The following is an 18,386-nucleotide window of genomic DNA, read 5'->3' on the forward strand; positions in this document are numbered from 1 at the left end:
GATATCACTGAGTTTAATTTGAGGATGATGATAGCTAATGAATCAAACCTTAGAATTTCCTTGCCTGCACGACTCCAGGGTTATCTGTGAACTTGGCTCTTGTGTCAGGATTTCACCGAGGATAAAACAGCCACGTTTTTAGCCATTTAACCCCGGGTCACATGAACAATTACTCCAAAGACAGATTTTCAGTCGAAAGCAAGTCAAAAACCATGACATTTTTATCTTTAATCTTGTAATCTCTTTACTGTTTTATGTCATTTTGCAAGATCTGTAAAATAGTATTGATCTTAAATATTTGTGTTTGTTATAGGATACATGTTTTTCTTTAAGCACTACCATCCTTACATTCAGTGAAAATATGGTTACTATCAAAACTACTTGCATTTGATATATATATATATATATATATATATATATATATATATATATATATATATATATATATATATATATATATATATATAAAAAGTATTTGAAAGCCTAAGCTAGACTTAAAGATGTGTACATTTCATTACATATTGATAACAAAATATGTAAAACAAATGGCATCTACAAACAAAATGCTGCTAGAGCTTTTCATAGACCTGCTTTTCTGAACATTTTTTGAAAGCAGCTGGTGCGTTTAGTGGATGTGTAAAGTCAGTTCTCCTAAAGTTCACACAGGTGTCCTATAGAGTAACCAAAGGTGCAGTACCTCAAATTAACTATGGACATGTTCTACAAACATTTGACAACCAGTAAAGTGCTTCAATATTTTTGTTTTCATTTTAAACAGTATCCATTGTTTTATCATTTCAAATCTCTTTTTTGAGTCTTGCTAGAAAAGTAAATGCGACTTTGTTTGATATTTTGTCATCTAATATGATGACTTTCAGACAATTTTAATTGTGGTTTAAGTGTCCGAATATGTTTTGAGGTGTTATTCTGAAGACTGTACCTTTTATGATTGAATAATTCCTTTTAATAATGAATGTAATTCATGAGCAATTGTATGATGGTGTCCCAACAGATGAGCAGATGTACCGCTGCGAACACTGTGATGAACTCTTTACATCAAAGCTGGAGTTACGGAGGCATCAGAAATACTCCTGCAGCAGCGGCAGCTCTATCTTTGACTCACTAAGCGAAGACTTCAAACAGGAGCGCGAAGACAGCGATGAGCCAGTGCACGAGTGCAAAGACTGTGAAAAGATCTTCCCTAGCGAGTACAGGTCAGCACGATCCACCATACTGCTCAAGTTGTAATTACCCACCAAGCTTTAGGTAACCCCAAGCTGTAAGAATTTAAAAAAAAAAGGGGGGGGGGGGGGGGGGGTTTGCTTTTTGCTCCACTGGTTTTGCTTTATGACCCAGATTTTGCATTATACCAGTAACCCAACACAGAACCAAAATTGTTTATTGCACATGTGTATGTTAAATCTGTATGATAAACATGAGGACAATAAACTTTTGCATGAATAATATGTTTATCTTACAAAAGCAAACAATAATGTCCTTAAAATCAAACATTGAAATTTACTAAAATTGCAATGAGCCACATAGGAAAACATTATAAAAAATGATTAACATGACCAAACATTTACATTACCAAAGAAAAAGGTCACCACAATCCACATTTGGAATTTTGGCTAATTTGGCTACCAAGAGATAGATACTTTTTTTTTTCAATGAGTTTGACTGTGCAGCCTTCGACAAAAAAAAAAAAAAAAAAAACTTTTTGTATTACTTGCATTTAGTATTCTTCTTCCCTGTGATATGCAATCTTATCAGAACAGACCAGTTTAGACCACTGGCCTACATGGGGATCACTTATATATGACAAATATTTATGGTGTTCTTATTTATTCTTAGTCTGGGGCAGCATATGATCGTGCACACAGAAGAGAGAGAGTATAAGTGTGACCAGTGCCCCAAAGCTTTCAACTGGAAATCCAACCTCATTCGCCATCAGATGTCACATGACAGTGGCAAGCGCTTTGAGTGTGAAAACTGTGATAAGGTAGGTTTCTGCGACCACTTATGTTTTTGAATGCGTTAATCAGTTTATATGTGGGAAGCTGAAACATAACGTGCTCATGGGCTGCAATATTAAGATTTTATGTTGTAAAATGTATTTGAAGAAAATGTTTTTTTTTTTTTTAAAGGTCCTGCAATGCATGTGACTAATGAATTTTTAACAGTACAAACATTCCATGTAATCTCTTGATTAATATGAGGTCATGAAAGCTGCAGAATAATTATAAAATGCAATAGCCAAATTTTGTTTAAAATTCTTTTAGATGGATGTCACACCACAGGACGTCAACTTTCCAAAAGTATTACTTTTCACTTCCCATGTACTTCAAATTTAAAAACATTGTTATGCTAACAGTACAATTAATTTTCATTCATTTTCATCTTACATTGCCTTTACACAATGTTAGATTTGTATATTTAGACTTGGCACTAAGTTGGCATATTTCTGTGGGTTCTTCAGGTGTTCACAGACCCCAGCAACCTCCAGCGCCACATCCGCTCTCAGCACGTCGGTGCCCGAGCCCACACCTGCCCTGAGTGTGGCAAGACCTTTGCCACCTCCTCGGGCCTCAAGCAGCACAAGCACATACACAGCAGTGTCAAGCCTTTCATCTGTAAGTCTGAGCAGTCTTGTCTAAGCCTCAGATACAATTACCAGTGTCCAAAGACCTCCCGGCTAGCTCCACCCCAAGATTGTGACAGCTGTTGTTTTATAGGTCAGAGAAACTAAATGAAATTCTAGAGCCATTCTTTGTTTTGTTCTACATTTGTTGGGCTTTTCTTTCGTGCTTTCTTTTTCGCTCTCTTAATTACTCCATTTTACCCTTCTTCATTTTTTTTTAACTGTGCATTTTCTTTTGAGGGCCCATTAAGGCTTGTATATGGCCCAGGCAGATTTAATGTTTAGAGGTTAATGTATATGCTTTGTCTTAGCTGCCCTCTTACCAAAACTGAGAAAATATCATCTTCATTTTGCTTGGCTTCACAATGTTTTGTGTGTTACCGTCCAGTGTCCAAATGCATGTATGCTGTACCAGTGTACATGTATTTGAATGTATACAAAATTAGTTGAAATAGTTAATCTATTAATAAAGAATATCATCAGCAAGATATTAATTTGCTAATTGAGCATATTTTTAACATATAACATTACCATGTGCAGCCTTTTTTTTTTTTCACCTTCGAAACAGAGTAGAGTTCAATGTAGACTGGGGTAGCCAACCCTGCTCCTGGAGGTATGCCTTCCTGGACACTTTAGTTTCACCCCTGCTCCAACATACCTGCCTGTAATTTCCAGTAGTCCTGAACAGCATGATTAGCTGTTTCAGGTCTGTGTCTGATTAGGGTTGGAGCTAAACTCTGCAGGAAGGTAGCCATCCAGGAGCAGGGTTAGCTACTTGTGATGTGATTGTTGAACATGATAAACAGCATGCACAGTTTATTGGTTGATCTAATCAGCTGCCGGATTATCACTTCTACTGAATGAACGCCAAATGAAAACAGTATGTTAATAGAATTAACCAGTCATGTGTGTTCTCCCAGGTGAGGTGTGTCACAAATCGTATACCCAGTTCTCTAACCTGTGTCGTCACAAGCGGATGCATGCAGACTGCCGCACCCAGATCAAGTGTAAAGACTGTGGGCAAATGTTCAGCACTACCTCCTCCCTCAACAAGCACCGGCGCTTTTGCGAGGGCAAGAACCATTATAATCCCGGAGGCATGTTCACACCGGGCATACCAATGACATCCAGTCCCATTTTAGGCAAGTCCAAGTCTCATTCTGGCTTGAACCATGGTGGACTTAGCTTCAGTGATTATTTCTCATCCAGGCCACATCATGCAGGTTTGCCCTTTTCCCCAGCACCTCCTGCATTCCCAGCCATGTCCCATGGCTTCCCAGGGATCTTTCCCCCATCACTATATCCTAGACCGCCATTGTTACCTCCTAGTTCACTGCTCAAGAGCCCGCTTCAAGATGGGAAGCTGCCTCCTCTTGATGCTCCTACACTTTCCATGGTCTCATCCATGCACAACAGCAATGGAAATGTAGGAAGTGGTCTCAGCAGCCAGTCAGAGGAGAACCGAGAGTCCAAACTGGACTTCTCTGACAACAAGAATAAAGTGAAGATGAACGACATGTCTGATGGTAGTGATTTGGAAGATGTTAACACATCTAGTGGCACAGATCTAGACACCACCACTGGCACTGTGTCTGGCTCCGACCTAGAAAGTGAGGCAGAGAGCGAACGGGAGAAGAGCAGGAGGAAACCGGTGCAGGAGAGCAAGCAGGATGAAGTGAGCAGCAGTTCAGTATCTGTCTCCAGTTCAGGGAACCTCCCTTGCGAGCGCCCACTCCTCTCCCAGCATTCCTTTTTCCCACCACCAGAAGAGCAAGCACTTCCACCCTCCGGGGCCACCACTGACTCCATTAAAGCCATTGCCTCCATTGCAGAAAAGTATTTTGGGCCTGGATTCATGGGCTTGCAGGAGAAGAAAATGGGCTCCTTAAACTACCATTCCATGTTTCCTTTCCAGTTTCTGCCCAACTTCCCACATTCCTTGTACCCATTCACAGACAGAGCACTCAATCCTGGTATTTTCTTCAAACCTGAGCCTAAATCACCTCGTGAGCACATACAGAAATTACCTACAGCCACTGGTGCGGATTCACCCTTTGACCTAACCACCAAACCCAAGGAGGTAAAACCTCTCCCTCCACCCCCCAGCAAGCCAGCCTTACCATCTAACGCCCTTCGGGCCCCTGGTGAGGAACAGCCTCTGGACCTTAGCATAGGCAGTCGAAGCCGAGCCAACCAGAACGGTGGCACACATGAACAGCGCAAGAATCACGTCTACGGCGCAAACTGCAAAGCAGCTAAAGATGAACACCCAGCACTAACTCAGTCCCAGAACTTGCACCAGCCCCAGATGCATCAGCCACAAGCATCCCTTCCCCAGCCACCTCCTCCCCAGCAGCCGTCGCTCCACTACGCCAAGCCCTCGCCGTTCTTCATGGACCCCATCTACAGGTATTTTTAGCCGAGTAGGCCTTATTGTATTTCCCACCACAGTGACAATCCAAAGCTGTAGATAGGGATATGTTAAAATGTGACAAGTTATTGAAAAAGTATTGGTAACCAGTAGGCTAACAATCAACCTTCGTTCGTACGTAACCCTTGGTGTTGTTGTCCAGCAGGGTGGAGAAGAGGAAGCTATTAGACCCAGTAGGAGCTCTAAAGGAGAAGTACCTGAGGCCGGCACCACTACTATTCCATCCTCAGGTATTTTTCTTTTTTTTTTTTTTACATATATTTGCTTGTACCTTCGTAAAGATTATGCTCTTCATTGCATTCAAGTACAGTGGAGTACTTTTGCAAAGACGCCAAAAACACATTCCCAGTGTCCTCCGCCTCAGGCCTGTTTGGTTCAAGGGGAGCCTTGATGTTTTAAAAAGTCCTGACTTCTGATGGTATTTATTTTCATTCGATTATATTCATCATGAAGATAATCTCATAAGAGGTATTGCCTTTTGTGGCATGCTGTGCATTCAAAATTCGTTATCTTTTGCTTAGAAAAACAACCCCCATTGTTTGTGTTAGTATTTTAAACCTTTCCCACCTTTGAACGGTGACAACAATAATGAAAATATTATTAATAATGGCCTTTTGAATTGAAACAAATTATGCCACATACTTTCGAAGTAGACCATTGTCTCTGGGAAGTTCTCCGTTGAGTCCCCACCGCTAATAACTTCCTAGCATTTCTTTCTTGCTCTGGCTGCCTAGATAATGTCTGCATGTCGATCAGGGACTTCCTGTGTTTGTGTTTAATAGAATGGCCTCTCTTGTTGGGAACTGTCTTATCTGACCTGTAAATCTGGCCTCCATCAATGCTGACCTACCTCCCCCCAAATCCAAACCTTCTCTCTCTCTTTTCAGCAGCCCCCTATTTATTCAAATATATTTACTTCTACAGGTGGCCCATCTATCTATCTATCTATCTATCTATCTATCTATCTATCTATCTATCTATCTATCTATCTATCTATCTATCTATCTATCTATCTATCTATCTATCTATCTATCTATCTATCTATCTATCTATCTATCTGTCGGTCTCTGTCTGTCTATCGTCTGTCTCATTGTATATTACTGCAGTTTTTAAAATGTATATGTTAGCTGTATATTTGTCTTGGAGAAATATGTGATCATGATTTAAAAAAAGGTTTAAGCATTAACAAGAGCACCATTGCCTATTGATATTCTAAGCTAAAACACTTGACAGAATCAAGGTGATACCAAGACATGTACAGTATAAATAAATTGTCTGTCACACTGTCTGTCTCTGTGTTTATCCATATTCCAAAAGTAGGAAGGATGTAAGCTGTATTTGGCCGTAGAGCCACATAGCGAAGCCTTTGTTCTGCAACAGGGGAAGTACTATCAGCGAGGGGTATCTTAAACTGCATTGTATGGTTACCGCTCACGGAGGTGAATGGCTCATTCAGACGCTTCTCTCAGAGATTTGTTGGGAACAAAGTAGGAGCCGGGGGCTCCCAAGGGGCTGCTCGAGTGGCTGCCAACGTGCCATAGGTTAGAGAGGTCACTCTTGAACAGCACAATCAAGACTCGACCTTCTGATATATAACTTCCTCCAGCTTTCCATCCTGTCTGTTTATGATGCAAACTCTCAGCCCCTCTCCCCACCACTATTATTTTGTTCTTCGTGTATCTGCCCTAAACAAATGCAAAAGTTTCTCAGTCTCACATGGACCCTAATCTCACACAAAATCAATCCGAAAGAAGTTTCTGATAAAATGAGCCCCTGAGCTGTGCATCAAACATAGAGTATTCCTCTCTGAACTCGCCTCATGTTCTCTCCTCAGGTGTCTGCGATGGAAAACATGACTGAGAAGTTGGAAAGCTTTGGTGCTCTGAAACTGGATGCTCCCAATTCCCTCCAGCACCCCTCACACCATCTTTTTAACTTCCGCTCCCCGCCTCCCTCTCTCTCCGATGCTATCTTACGCAAAGGCAAGGAGCGATACACCTGCAGGTGAGCGCCGCTCATGAAACAAGAGTGAACATCCCTAAAAGATTCCTTTAAATTTACAGTTTTATTTTGAGCATTTCTACCATACCATTATAGTTAGAAGTACACACTAATGCACACAAAATAGAAATAGACTATATAGAGATAAAGTTACCAATGTTCTGCTTTTGTTTTATTAGTCATCAAAATTTACATTGAATTTCCCCAGACAATGAGTTAGAATTTTTTGAATTTGAGAGTTGTAACAATGCTAGATGACTGTATCAAAGTATAGTTTCCATCCTTTGCAGGTACTGTGGGAAAATCTTTCCCAGGTCAGCTAATCTTACAAGGCACTTACGAACACACACAGGAGAACAACCCTACAGGTAAGCCACACACACACACACACACACACACACACACACACACACACGAATGCAGTATTGAAATTCTAAAACTTTTTACCCCCTGCCTGTGTGAAGGAGACTTACCTCACAATTTATTCCAATAGTTTGATGTTATATCATGTTGCTATGCTAACGACAAAATACATAGCAAATCAGTTGCTGATTATTAAACTGCCTACCTTTTGAAACTGCCCTTGTATTGGAAACGGAGAAAACTTACAAGGGAATCTGTTTGTTTTTTTATGTGATCTGCAAATGAGATATGTTCTAGCGTATTATATTGCAATACAAATGTTTCTCATTCTGAGAAATATCACATAGCAACAATGAAAGACATGAGAGGCAGCACGATCAAAAAAGAAAGAAGATTGATTCTGTCTGTGCAGATGTTTTGGAGGCAGAGCAAGCTCTGGACAATGTTGGCTGGTAATAGCACCCTGGAGACATCCACGCTCTGTTTATAGAACTGCTTAATTATCATTGATTTGGCTTCTAACCAGCTGTGGAAAGTCCTCTATGAGGGCACTTTGGAGATGGGGGTCTTTCAAAGTTTTAAGTGATAGTTTAACCTAGGCATGACTAAGATGTGAAAGAAGAAAGACTTTTACTGCCAAAGGTAACCTAACAGTCCAGCTTCTCAACAAATTCAAGTAAAAGCATTTACGAGAAAAATGATCTTAATATGAGTTAACATGATTTTTACTAATGCTCAGAGTTAGGGATTTGAACAAACCCCTGACCATAAGTAATAAACTTTGACATCCAACCCGTCCCACACTGTTTGTGCAAGAGACATAAATGTTACCTCATATTGCGACTTCTTGACGTATGTTATTACTTTTCTAAGCAAACAGACTTTTCCCTTAGCAGATGGTGAAACAAGTGAAAAATTCCACAGACATTAATAAAGACGAAAGCTAGCAACTCCACAGAACTCTCTTACCCAGACAAATACCCAGACAACCCATACAACACCTCAATAAGCACACAGCACCACTGAGAAACCACCCAGAACACTGTAGCATCAGGGCACCAACTTTTGCACAAGCATGCACTATAATCTCCTTTTCTTCAGAAAGTGTAAAAATGTAGGTGTCTGCATTGTTTCCTTCCAAAATAGTTATTTTTGTTTTATTTTTATTTACGTATTTATTTTGGCATTCTACTTAAAAGCATTTGGAAGTTCTGTAGCGTATATCAGTTTCACACGAGTTTTTCTTAGTGTACAAAAAAGGTCAGGCGGAATATGACCCCTCTTTGAGTTCTACAAATCTACCATAGAGCCCTGTGAACACACTCAACGAGATAGAGAGCCTCCCGTGGGACACGGCCACTACATGCTTGGCTCCTTCACAACAATCCCCTGATTAGCTCATTTAGAAACAATTTACCCTAACAAATAGCAGACATCATCAGCATCTCCCCATCTTACTTTCAGCAAAAAAGGCCGAGTCAGGCCAATATCAGAGCGGGCCGGCTTCATTGTAGTAGGTTATTTGCCTGCTGTAGATGCTATCAGCTACTCTACGTAGTGAAATTGGCCCACTAGGTCTGACCATTGAAAGACCCCATTCGGATTGTAACGCTTCATGTACAGTCCTTGTAACAGAGAAAAAAAGAACTGAGATGATGAAGTAATTTAAAGTCCCTCTGGACCAAGTAATGAAAATAAACAAAATGGGGGGCAGAAAAGACTGGCTTTAAAAAAAAAAAAAAAAGAACGCTGCCTTGGCATTTTACCATTCTCTATGAACCATGATGTGCCAAGTCTGGAAAATCGTTTCTAAAGAAGCACACACACATTTGCTCGCAAAATAAACTGGAACATGAAAAGGGGCCTGCATCTTGATTCTGAGCACTTGATGACGAGCGATTTTCCCAAAGCAATTAGCCCTGAAAGTCAACTTTGCAGCGACCGCGGGAGTCTAAGCTACACCGGCCACCCAACAAAGGAAGCACTGTCCGGCGAACTCCTGACACTGCCTCGCTGCGATGTTTGTTTATCAGCACATTAAACTGATGTTCTCCTGCCTATTCTGGCTGATCTGACATTGCAAGCAAGTAATCCTGAGCGATGGAAGCCGAACCGTGACTGTTGAGACACTCTAGCGCATCTCATATCACATAATGCAAAAAAAAAGGTCAAAATATGGAATCTCAAAAACGGGAAATGTACTGCACTTTGTCTATTTTTACAAGACTAGCTATTTTATTGGCTTGCGTGGAGGAAAAAAGTGAAGGTAAAACAATGAGCCATAAAAGGACATCAGGGAGTGTTTCCTTTCATACACAAATGAAATAAGAGGTGTCTGAGAGAAGAAAGCACTGGTCAACACCTGCAATCTGCATTTCCTTTGTCAGCCTCTTGGTGGGGTTATTGTCCCCAAACATTGAACATACAGTATTTAATGGTAGCTACCATATTAAGCCATTTTTCCAACAATATATTTCACTTGACTGAAACTATAGATATGTTTTTAATCATTTGCATTTTTTATTGTGCAATTTGTAATGTTATGTAATTGCAATGTTCTAATTTCATATCGTATACTTCTAATTTCAGCCCAGCACAAACCTCATATGAAATCTTTGATTTTTTTTCCTCTCCTTCTTTCCTTCATAGATGTAAATACTGTGACCGTTCATTCAGCATCTCCTCCAACCTCCAACGACATGTTCGTAACATTCACAACAAGGAAAAGCCTTTCAAGTGCCACCTTTGCAATCGCTGCTTCGGTCAACAGACCAATCTGGACCGCCACTTAAAGAAACATGAACACGAGAATATTCCAGGTAATATCAATTTCCTTCTATATTTTCCAAATATTTCTTTTTGGTTATTTTTATTTCATTTTTAATGCAAATCTATGATGTTAACAGCCTTTTTCAGTTGAGGTAAATAATCACATTTTAAAGATTACCTGAAATCATATTACTTCTTTTTTAATGCTTTTATTTTATTTATTAGGAGGGGATTAGTGTTAAAATACCTGTCATAACCAAAATAAATATAAATATGTAATATTTTACATTAGTAAATGTAAAAAGTATCTGGCAAGAGCACATGCAACTGTAGTTTTAAAGGGATAGTTCAACCGAAAACGAAAATTCTGTCATCATTTTCTCACCCTTATGTTTTTCCAAACCTGTATGAGTTTCTTTCTTCTGTTGAACTAAAAGGAAAATATTTTGGAGAATGTTGGTAACAAGTCAGTTGACAGTAGCCGTTGACATTTGGAAGTCAATTGCTACCGTCAACTGTTTGGTTACAGACATTCTTCAAAATATCTTCTTTTGTGTTCAGCAGAAAAAAGAAACTCATACAGGTTTGGAAAAACATAAGAGTGAGAAAATAATAACAAAATGTTCTTTTTTGGGTGAACTATCCATTTAAGGCTGCATATGTTTAGATATTCCGTCACTCTTTCTTATTTAATTAGTTATTAAGTAATCAATTTATCTGCTTGTTTATTGTAGTGAGTCAGCAATCTGGGATCCTCTCGAATTTAGGAACAAATATTTCCTCACCGAACTCTGAGTCTGACAATCATGCACTTTTGGATGAGAAGGAGGACTCGTATTTCTCAGAGATTAGGAACTTCATCTCCAATAGTGAGCTGAACCAGGCCTGTAGCTCCTCAGAGAAAAGGTACGAGCTCACACACATGGACAGAATATGAATATGTTGTGAAACTATGGCAACAAACCTACTGTATAGAATCAGATTCTGACACGCTTGTCATGAAGTTACAGTATGCCCTCTAGTGGAGGACTGTGATACTGCTTCACAGGGGTCTGCGCGTGTGTGTGCATTACAGACTTTGTCTTCAGTGGGCAGAAAGACGGGACATCTCAATGAGTCATTTCACCTTGTTGAGTTCTGTTCTGCATTAAGCACAGCCAGATACACATTAGGGAGCACATTCCATCGCCTTATGAAAACACCAAACAAAAGCTCATTACTGCCAAATTCATGAACCGTCAGCATGCCTGTCGGTGTGTGGCCAGGTTCACATCGCTTCAGTTTTTGGTTTAGGTACTGTGGAGTTTGATGAATGCAGACAAATGTGTACGAACAGATACATGGCCAAATACATGAATTCTTTCTTAGACGTGTAATAGTCCTCCTCGATTTTACCGGTTCCTCCACACTCCATGGTTGTGCCTCATCACTTTAAAGCTCTGCCGTGGACTGAAACCTCACACTGCCATCTGGGATCAATAGTCCTGTCCCGACTCGTACAAGCAGGCCTGGCATTTTAATATCTGTAATTCAAATAAGTGCTCTGTTTTGTCTCCCTGCAAATCGGCCTCACAGAAACACCCGCTTCAAATGGACAGGCAGCTGCAATATTCCCCTATGCGCTCATGCATCTTATTTCATGACGTTTGCCTGTTTCTCTCTCGTTTTCTGTCACTCTTGTGCAGCCAGTCTGCGTTCATGGTGGAACGTCTTTTTTCTGCTTTTAATTTCTTCTTGTCTTTTAATAATGTAATATCTCGTTTGTTTCTCCTATAAAGCAATGAGACTAGAAAGCAGTCTCCTGTCTCACATTTGCCTCTTCTGGAGTTTCAGAAGCTAACTCAACATTATGTCAATGAGACATAAATGAGTACTCAATTACACACACTCACTTTATCGCTCCATACAAGCTGAATGAGCTGTCTGAGCTATCCTGTCCAGTCCTGTTTTTTAAATAAATACAACAATTTTCTCATTTGGCCCTATTTATATTTTCCCAAAAGGAATTTTTGGAGAAACAATAAAGATATACAGTAGTTGAGAGTCAAATAAGACAAACCTGAGAACACCCGTCTGAGCTAGGCCATTCAAAATAATTTGATAAACAAATACAATATTTGTCTCTTTTGTCAACAACAATTGCCATTTAATCATATTTGTATTTTCAGATATGGGAATTTTCAGAAAAAAACATTCAAGACATGTTTGATACTGAAATGAAAACACTCATCTGTGCTATGATAGCCAAATTATGTTTAAATAAATACAACATTTGTTTCAGTTTTGTTTTTATTTCTCCTAAGGAATTGTCGGAGTGTCATCCGAGACAGTTGAGACTTAAATGAGACATAACTGAGAAATCCATATACGAAAGCTATGCTATCCAGACTAATGGTATAATACAGCAAGCACTTTAATTTCTGTTATTACTAAGGAATGTTATGAGTAACATCTAACTCAAATGAGATATGACATCATCTGAATAATGCTATCCAAATTCAATGAATTTGAATTAAATTAGCTTAAAAGGAGCCACTCACACAGAACACATTTTTGCGTTACAAAATGCACGAGTTTTTAGAACTCTGGTAACTTGAACACTACGTTATTAAAACGTTTTATGTGCAAGACATGAGTGCATCTAGCACACAGAAAAACAATGAAACAGCATCACAGTGGAATGGACAATAGACAATCGGACATTCTGGTCAAAGGGTCCTCAAAAGTTTTAAATTCTATATATCCTTATAGACTCTTTTTGATGTTAAATCAGTCACACATAGGTCCCTTTTTGACCTACTGAACATATTTCTGGTCCAAGAGTACCTGATCCTGAACGCCAGAATGACATTTCTGAATGGACCCTTATACTTTTACTGTCAACAATTTATCTTTTTTTTTTTTTTACTCTTAAGGATGTTAGGAAAAACAAAGTCAATACCTCACTGAATGAGGAATTTTGGTAATTTTTGGTTCTAAAATTTGGTACTGTTTCCCCCATGTAATATTTTTTTTTATGTAGTTTTTCAACCTTCAGAATATATTTCCAAGACCCTTGTGATGGTACATCGACTTACAATAGGTTAAATGACACGTCTGCCATAGCCTGACGTGGTCTGTATCGTTTTTACCGGCACTATGTAACTTCGGGTTTTGGGAAGTAACCGGAGCACAAAAAGAACTACAAAATTCGACTGCTTTACGGCATACATAGTTTTCCTTCGTTTGTGATGTCTTTCATAAAATCATGCATCATACTCTACCTTGTCTGTGGCCATTGTTGATTCCGAAGCCAGTGCTGGATAAATAGCGAGCGTGCGCGTGCGACAGTAGGCTGCGGTAGGCTACATTATTTACGACAACGGTAATGGACAATTCCGCTTCCAACCTGTAGGGCGACCGCAGAGGAAAAGTTACTTGGTGTTGCTTTAAAGAAGATAATTGCGCCTTTTTATCTCACAATTCTGACTTCCCCGCCCACACAATTGCGAGTTAACATCTTGGAATTCTGCAACTCTGAATACCACTCTTTTTCCACATGTCTCAGTTTATGTCATTGCACATGCCCCTCCAAATTTGTTTTTACTTCAGCACTCTGAAAGAAACTTCTATTAAGTCAGACGAATGTCAAGTAAGGTGGTTGATTAAGGTATGTGGGGTGTAGACATACCAAAATGAAAAAATAAGGAACAACAAGTTTATATCTCGCAAAGTCAGAATTACGAGAAGCAGTCTGAGTCGCGAGATGTAAACTCGCAGTTGTAAGAAAAAAAGTCAGAATTGCATTTATATCCCGCAATTCTGACTTTATAAATTGCAATGGTGAAATATAAATGAAATTCTGACTTTTTTTCTTACAATTGCGAGTTTACATCTCGCAACTCTGACTACTTCTCGTAATTCTGACTTTTATTGCAATTGCGAGTTTATATCTGGCACTTCGAACTTTTGAGTTATCAAGTCCAATTCTGAGGAAAAAAGTCAGAATTGAGAGACATAAACTCAAAATTCAGAGAAAAAAAAAGTCTCAGAAAAACGTTTATGTCTCAATTCTGACTTTATAACTCATAATTGTGACTTTTCATCATGCAATTCTGATTTTTAAAAGTCAGATTTACGGTACATTAACTCAATTCTGACTCTTTTTTTCTCAAATGGCGTGATAGAAAGTTACAATTGAAAAAAAAAGTCCGAATTGTGAGATAAAAATTCAGTGGTGTTCCATACTTCCTCCATGAATGTCAGTGGAAAAAGATGTGATCTGTTCTCTTCACAATATACAGATAGGCATGATGGGGGATTACCTGCTGCTGTGTTAATGCTGTTTGAAAGTGTGTGTGGCTGGTCTGAAACTACGTTCTGTAGGGTCTGTTGGGGTCTGCAGGTTTAGCCCTATCAGGGGACCCTCAGACTGAGACATTTATCTGTGTGCTGCATTGACGGACCCCCCACCCCCCTCAAGCTAACGCAAACAGCGCTCTGACATGTTTAGACTGAGAGACAAAGCACAGGTCTGTGGCAGGACCGCTGCTGTCTCCCACGTGGCATGGACTTTCTCTCAGGCCAGGGCAAATTTGATTATGGGATATTTAAGCATGATGGAAAATGGGAAACAAGCAGTTCTTCTTGTTCCTTTTTTTTCTGTTTTGGTAAGTCTACACCTCACATAGCTTAACCACCCACCTTCCACCATCCCTCCCGGCGCACTCGACATTCGTCCGCCTTAATAGAAGTTTGTTTCAGAGCGCTGAAGTAAAAGCGACTTTGGAGGGGTCTGCGCAATGACATCATGAACTGAAATGTTTGGGAAAAGAGTGGTAGTGGAACGGCGCGGTGCTGATAGCTGCTTCGCAGAACAACCGGTTTCTCTGGAAATTGCTGGCAATGAGACAAACCATGATGAGTGCTGCTGACCTGTCTAGCTCGCTCTGTCTCGGCTCTCCGAAATTAGCCAATTCATCATTGCCACGCTCGCAAGAAACGTCTGTCATTAATTGCAAAACCTGTGTGTTTGTCATTCGTGGATCTGTGTTTTCAAGCTCGGGCCAGGCAGGGGAATTACAGCCCAATCCAAAATGATGGATGGCAACCCAGAGACCAGCATAGCACTGATATTTGGCAGTCAGATTATGATGAGGGCATTACCTCAATGGACCCTCAGGGTGAAAATAGTTTATTTTTTTATCTGATATTTTGGGGAGGTGTCATTAAATGTCTTAGCCATGTCCCGAAGACATAAAAACTCATCACCAGTGGCTATTACAAATCTGGTGTCACTTCAATCCTACAGGGATTTGTAAAGGAGTGTGTGTGTGTGTGTGTGTGTGTGTGTGTGTGTGTGTGTGTGTGTGTGTGTGTGTGTGTGTGTGTGTGTGTGTGTGTGTGTGCGTCTCCTGCCGGAATTGAAAGGTTTTTCAAGTTTATTCCCAAGTTGGTTGAAACTTGGATAGGAAAAGGCAAGATGATAGCTTTCAACATGAAAAATAAGCACTGAAATACAGACAAAAAAGACATAAAACAGAAGATGTCTTCTGCTATGGATACCGTTTCACTCAAAAAAATATGGCCATTGTAAGAACTGAATATTTCAAAGGGGACATTTCATGGTGAAAATGATTATTCTTTTTGAAATAAAAAAGTTGCTGTAGTATGTAGTCATATTTATGAACACATCCCATATACCCAGACAATTTAAGAAATTTAAACTGAAAAAAAGGTCATTCAGATTCAGAAATCACATTGCAAAAAATTATTTACATTGATTCATGGTTTTGGTTCTGGTTTTCAGTACAATATCCTTAAAACAAGATAACTTTACATGAGAAAAAAACAAAACAACTTCTGATTATCTGAAAACAAGGTTTGGGTGTGTATTTATATATATTTTTTTACCAAAATCATGACAAAACCTGTTTTTTTTTGTTTAGTTTTTTTTTTTTTTTTTTGCTGTGCATTATGATCTTCCCTGTTTACATATCAACAGAATTTTTTTCTATTCAAAATCAAAGTATTCAAATAGGTAGTTTTACTGATTTTGTTTGCAAAGAGCTTAGCCAGTAAAACCAGAAGTTGTTTGCATGAAGACGTGCTAAAGGTACAGTAGTAAAATCAGCCTGTTGAATACAACACATCAAACAAACAAAAAGATGAAAATGGTCATATGTAAAAGTAAAGGAGGACTGTTTGTTATTACAGGTCAGAGCTGACAGAGGAAGAGCATCCTCAGAGTCACACTCACACTGTCTCCAAACTGGAGGAGGAGGAGGAAGAGATGGAGGGAGATGACGAAGATGAGGAAGGCTCGTTGACAGAGAAGTCTCAGGACGAGACGGCCTCTCCCGCCACTATGGTGCAGGGCACTTACGACGAGGATGAGGAACCCACCCCTCTCCCTATGTCTTACGAACACACGCGCAGGTCAGCAAAACATCTGTCTGTTTATTTAAGAAATCGTTCAAAAGAGCCACTCTCACTTGAATGAACACTCATTTTTTAAAGATGTGAAAATGTAGATCTTACAGTCGGCATGATTAATTTCGGCCTTTTCGATCCGTTTTACTGCAATATGATGCTTTTCTGACATTCGCAAAAAAGAAATTTGGCGCAAGTAATTACTATGTTTGTCTGTTTGGAGTTAATGCAGTGATGAAATATTTCTAATAAGACCAGAAACATTAAGCGGGTCGATTTCGATCTCTTGTTAACTTTAAGAAAGTAGAACGAAGTATGAATAGTGTAATCTATATTATTTATTACAAGAAATTAATCATTTTATTTAGCAAGGACACATTCAATTGATCAAAAGAGACAGTGAAGTCATTTAATTTATACTGTTACAAAAGATTTATCTTTTAAATAAATGCTGTTCATTCAACATTTTCAACAGAAATCCTGAAAAAAAATTTCACCGTTTCCATAAAATGTTAAAAGATTTTTAACATGGATAATAACAGGACCCATTATTATAATAATTAAGCACCAACAATAATTAAGCATCAAATCAATATTACAATGATTTCTGAAGGATCATGTGACACTAAAACTGGAGTAATGATGCTGAAAATTCAGCTTTGATCACAGGAATAAATTACATTTAAGAATATATTACATTTTTTTTTAAATATATTTTTAATTGTAACAATATCTCATAATATTACTGTTTTTACTGTATCTTTGAACAAATAAATGCAACCTTGGTACTTATAAGAGATTTCTTAAAAAACAAAAAACTTTTCATTCAAAAAGTTATTCAAACGTATCCCAAACAAACATAATCATGTTGTTAACCTCCAGTTGTGAATGCCACTACATTTACATTTTTATATTCGATTTTGGTTGAGTGTTCATTTAAGAAGATCAGAAGTTTTGTTACAGAAAATTTACTGTAACAAAAGAACAATGTGCCTTCAATGCTAAAGCTCTGTTCCAAAACCAAGTGAGCTGCAAAGACGCAATGAAAAAAAACCTGTCCCAGAAAATAGTTTCAAATCAATTCACTCATTATGCTGCCTTTGAAGCCACAAGAGAGTTGCCTATGTAGACAGCAAAGCAGCTCACCAGGGGTGCGTTTCCCGAGCGCCAACTATGGTCGCATTATCAGCGTAGTTCAATGAGTAAGTGTTTCCCGGAACCATAGTTCCAATGACATTCGCAAACTGCGTCGCAAAGTTGAGTGGTTGGAACGACAGCTCTCTACCAGTGGTTAAAAGCAGAGTTTCTTGTTTGCATGAGTTTTCACTTCTTTTAGTTTTTCAAGAGATTTAAAGTGTCGTTTTTGAAGAGTGCACATGTGCGAACGTGCTCTAGTACGTACGTAAGAACGAGCCTATGATTGAATCTGTAAATAAAGCAAAACAACTGAAATAAATGAGAATTTTCCTCAAATGCCATGTCAAAAAGAATCTAGCATTAGTTCAATCTCAAACAGATTTATTAAAAGAAGTTAACCATTAACCAACGTGGCTGAATGACAAATTTGCGACAATACGGTTTGGGGAAACAGTCGTGACTAGCTAGTTGATTTCTTCAACGATGCATGGTACTAGTTAAGCAGTGAGTTACGTCGTTGTACGGGAAACACACCCCAGATTGAGGAACAGAGTGTCTGTGTAAGACGTTCATTGTCTCACATAGTGTTTACTACTGTGATACTCATTGTCTGTCAGTCCTCATACGATTACT

General features: G+C 39.0%; 1 protein-coding gene across 20 annotated transcripts in view; it reads left to right on the forward strand.

Annotated features, from left to right (window-relative positions):
• The window catches only part of prdm16 (PR domain containing 16), a 252,325-nt gene that overhangs the window by 228,917 nt on the left and 5,022 nt on the right, over window positions 1-18,386 (forward strand). For 7 of the 20 annotated variants that reach the window (XM_077223733.1, XM_077223748.1, XM_077223740.1 and 4 more), the window contains 11 exons: window positions 1,013-1,214; window positions 1,855-2,002; window positions 2,283-2,318; window positions 2,480-2,735; window positions 3,562-5,050; window positions 5,215-5,302; window positions 6,907-7,076; window positions 7,364-7,441; window positions 10,086-10,255; window positions 10,940-11,111; window positions 16,401-16,622. In XM_077223733.1, the coding sequence (XP_077079848.1) occupies window positions 1,013-1,214; window positions 1,855-2,002; window positions 2,283-2,318; window positions 2,480-2,735; window positions 3,562-5,050; window positions 5,215-5,302; window positions 6,907-7,076; window positions 7,364-7,441; window positions 10,086-10,255; window positions 10,940-11,111; window positions 16,401-16,622 (3,031 nt within the window). The remainder of the gene's footprint in view (window positions 1-1,012; window positions 1,215-1,854; window positions 2,003-2,282; window positions 2,319-2,479; window positions 2,736-3,561; window positions 5,051-5,214; window positions 5,303-6,906; window positions 7,077-7,363; window positions 7,442-10,085; window positions 10,256-10,939; window positions 11,112-16,400; window positions 16,623-18,386) is intronic. The other 13 variants (XM_077223742.1, XM_077223744.1, XM_077223752.1 and 10 more) reach the window with 6 other exon arrangements.

This window comes from Siphateles boraxobius, unplaced genomic scaffold, assembly GCF_051911475.1.
Source record: "Siphateles boraxobius isolate OS27281-9 unplaced genomic scaffold, OSU_SipBor_1 9, whole genome shotgun sequence".
In the NCBI taxonomy this organism is placed as follows: Eukaryota; Metazoa; Chordata; class Actinopteri; order Cypriniformes; family Leuciscidae; genus Siphateles; species Siphateles boraxobius.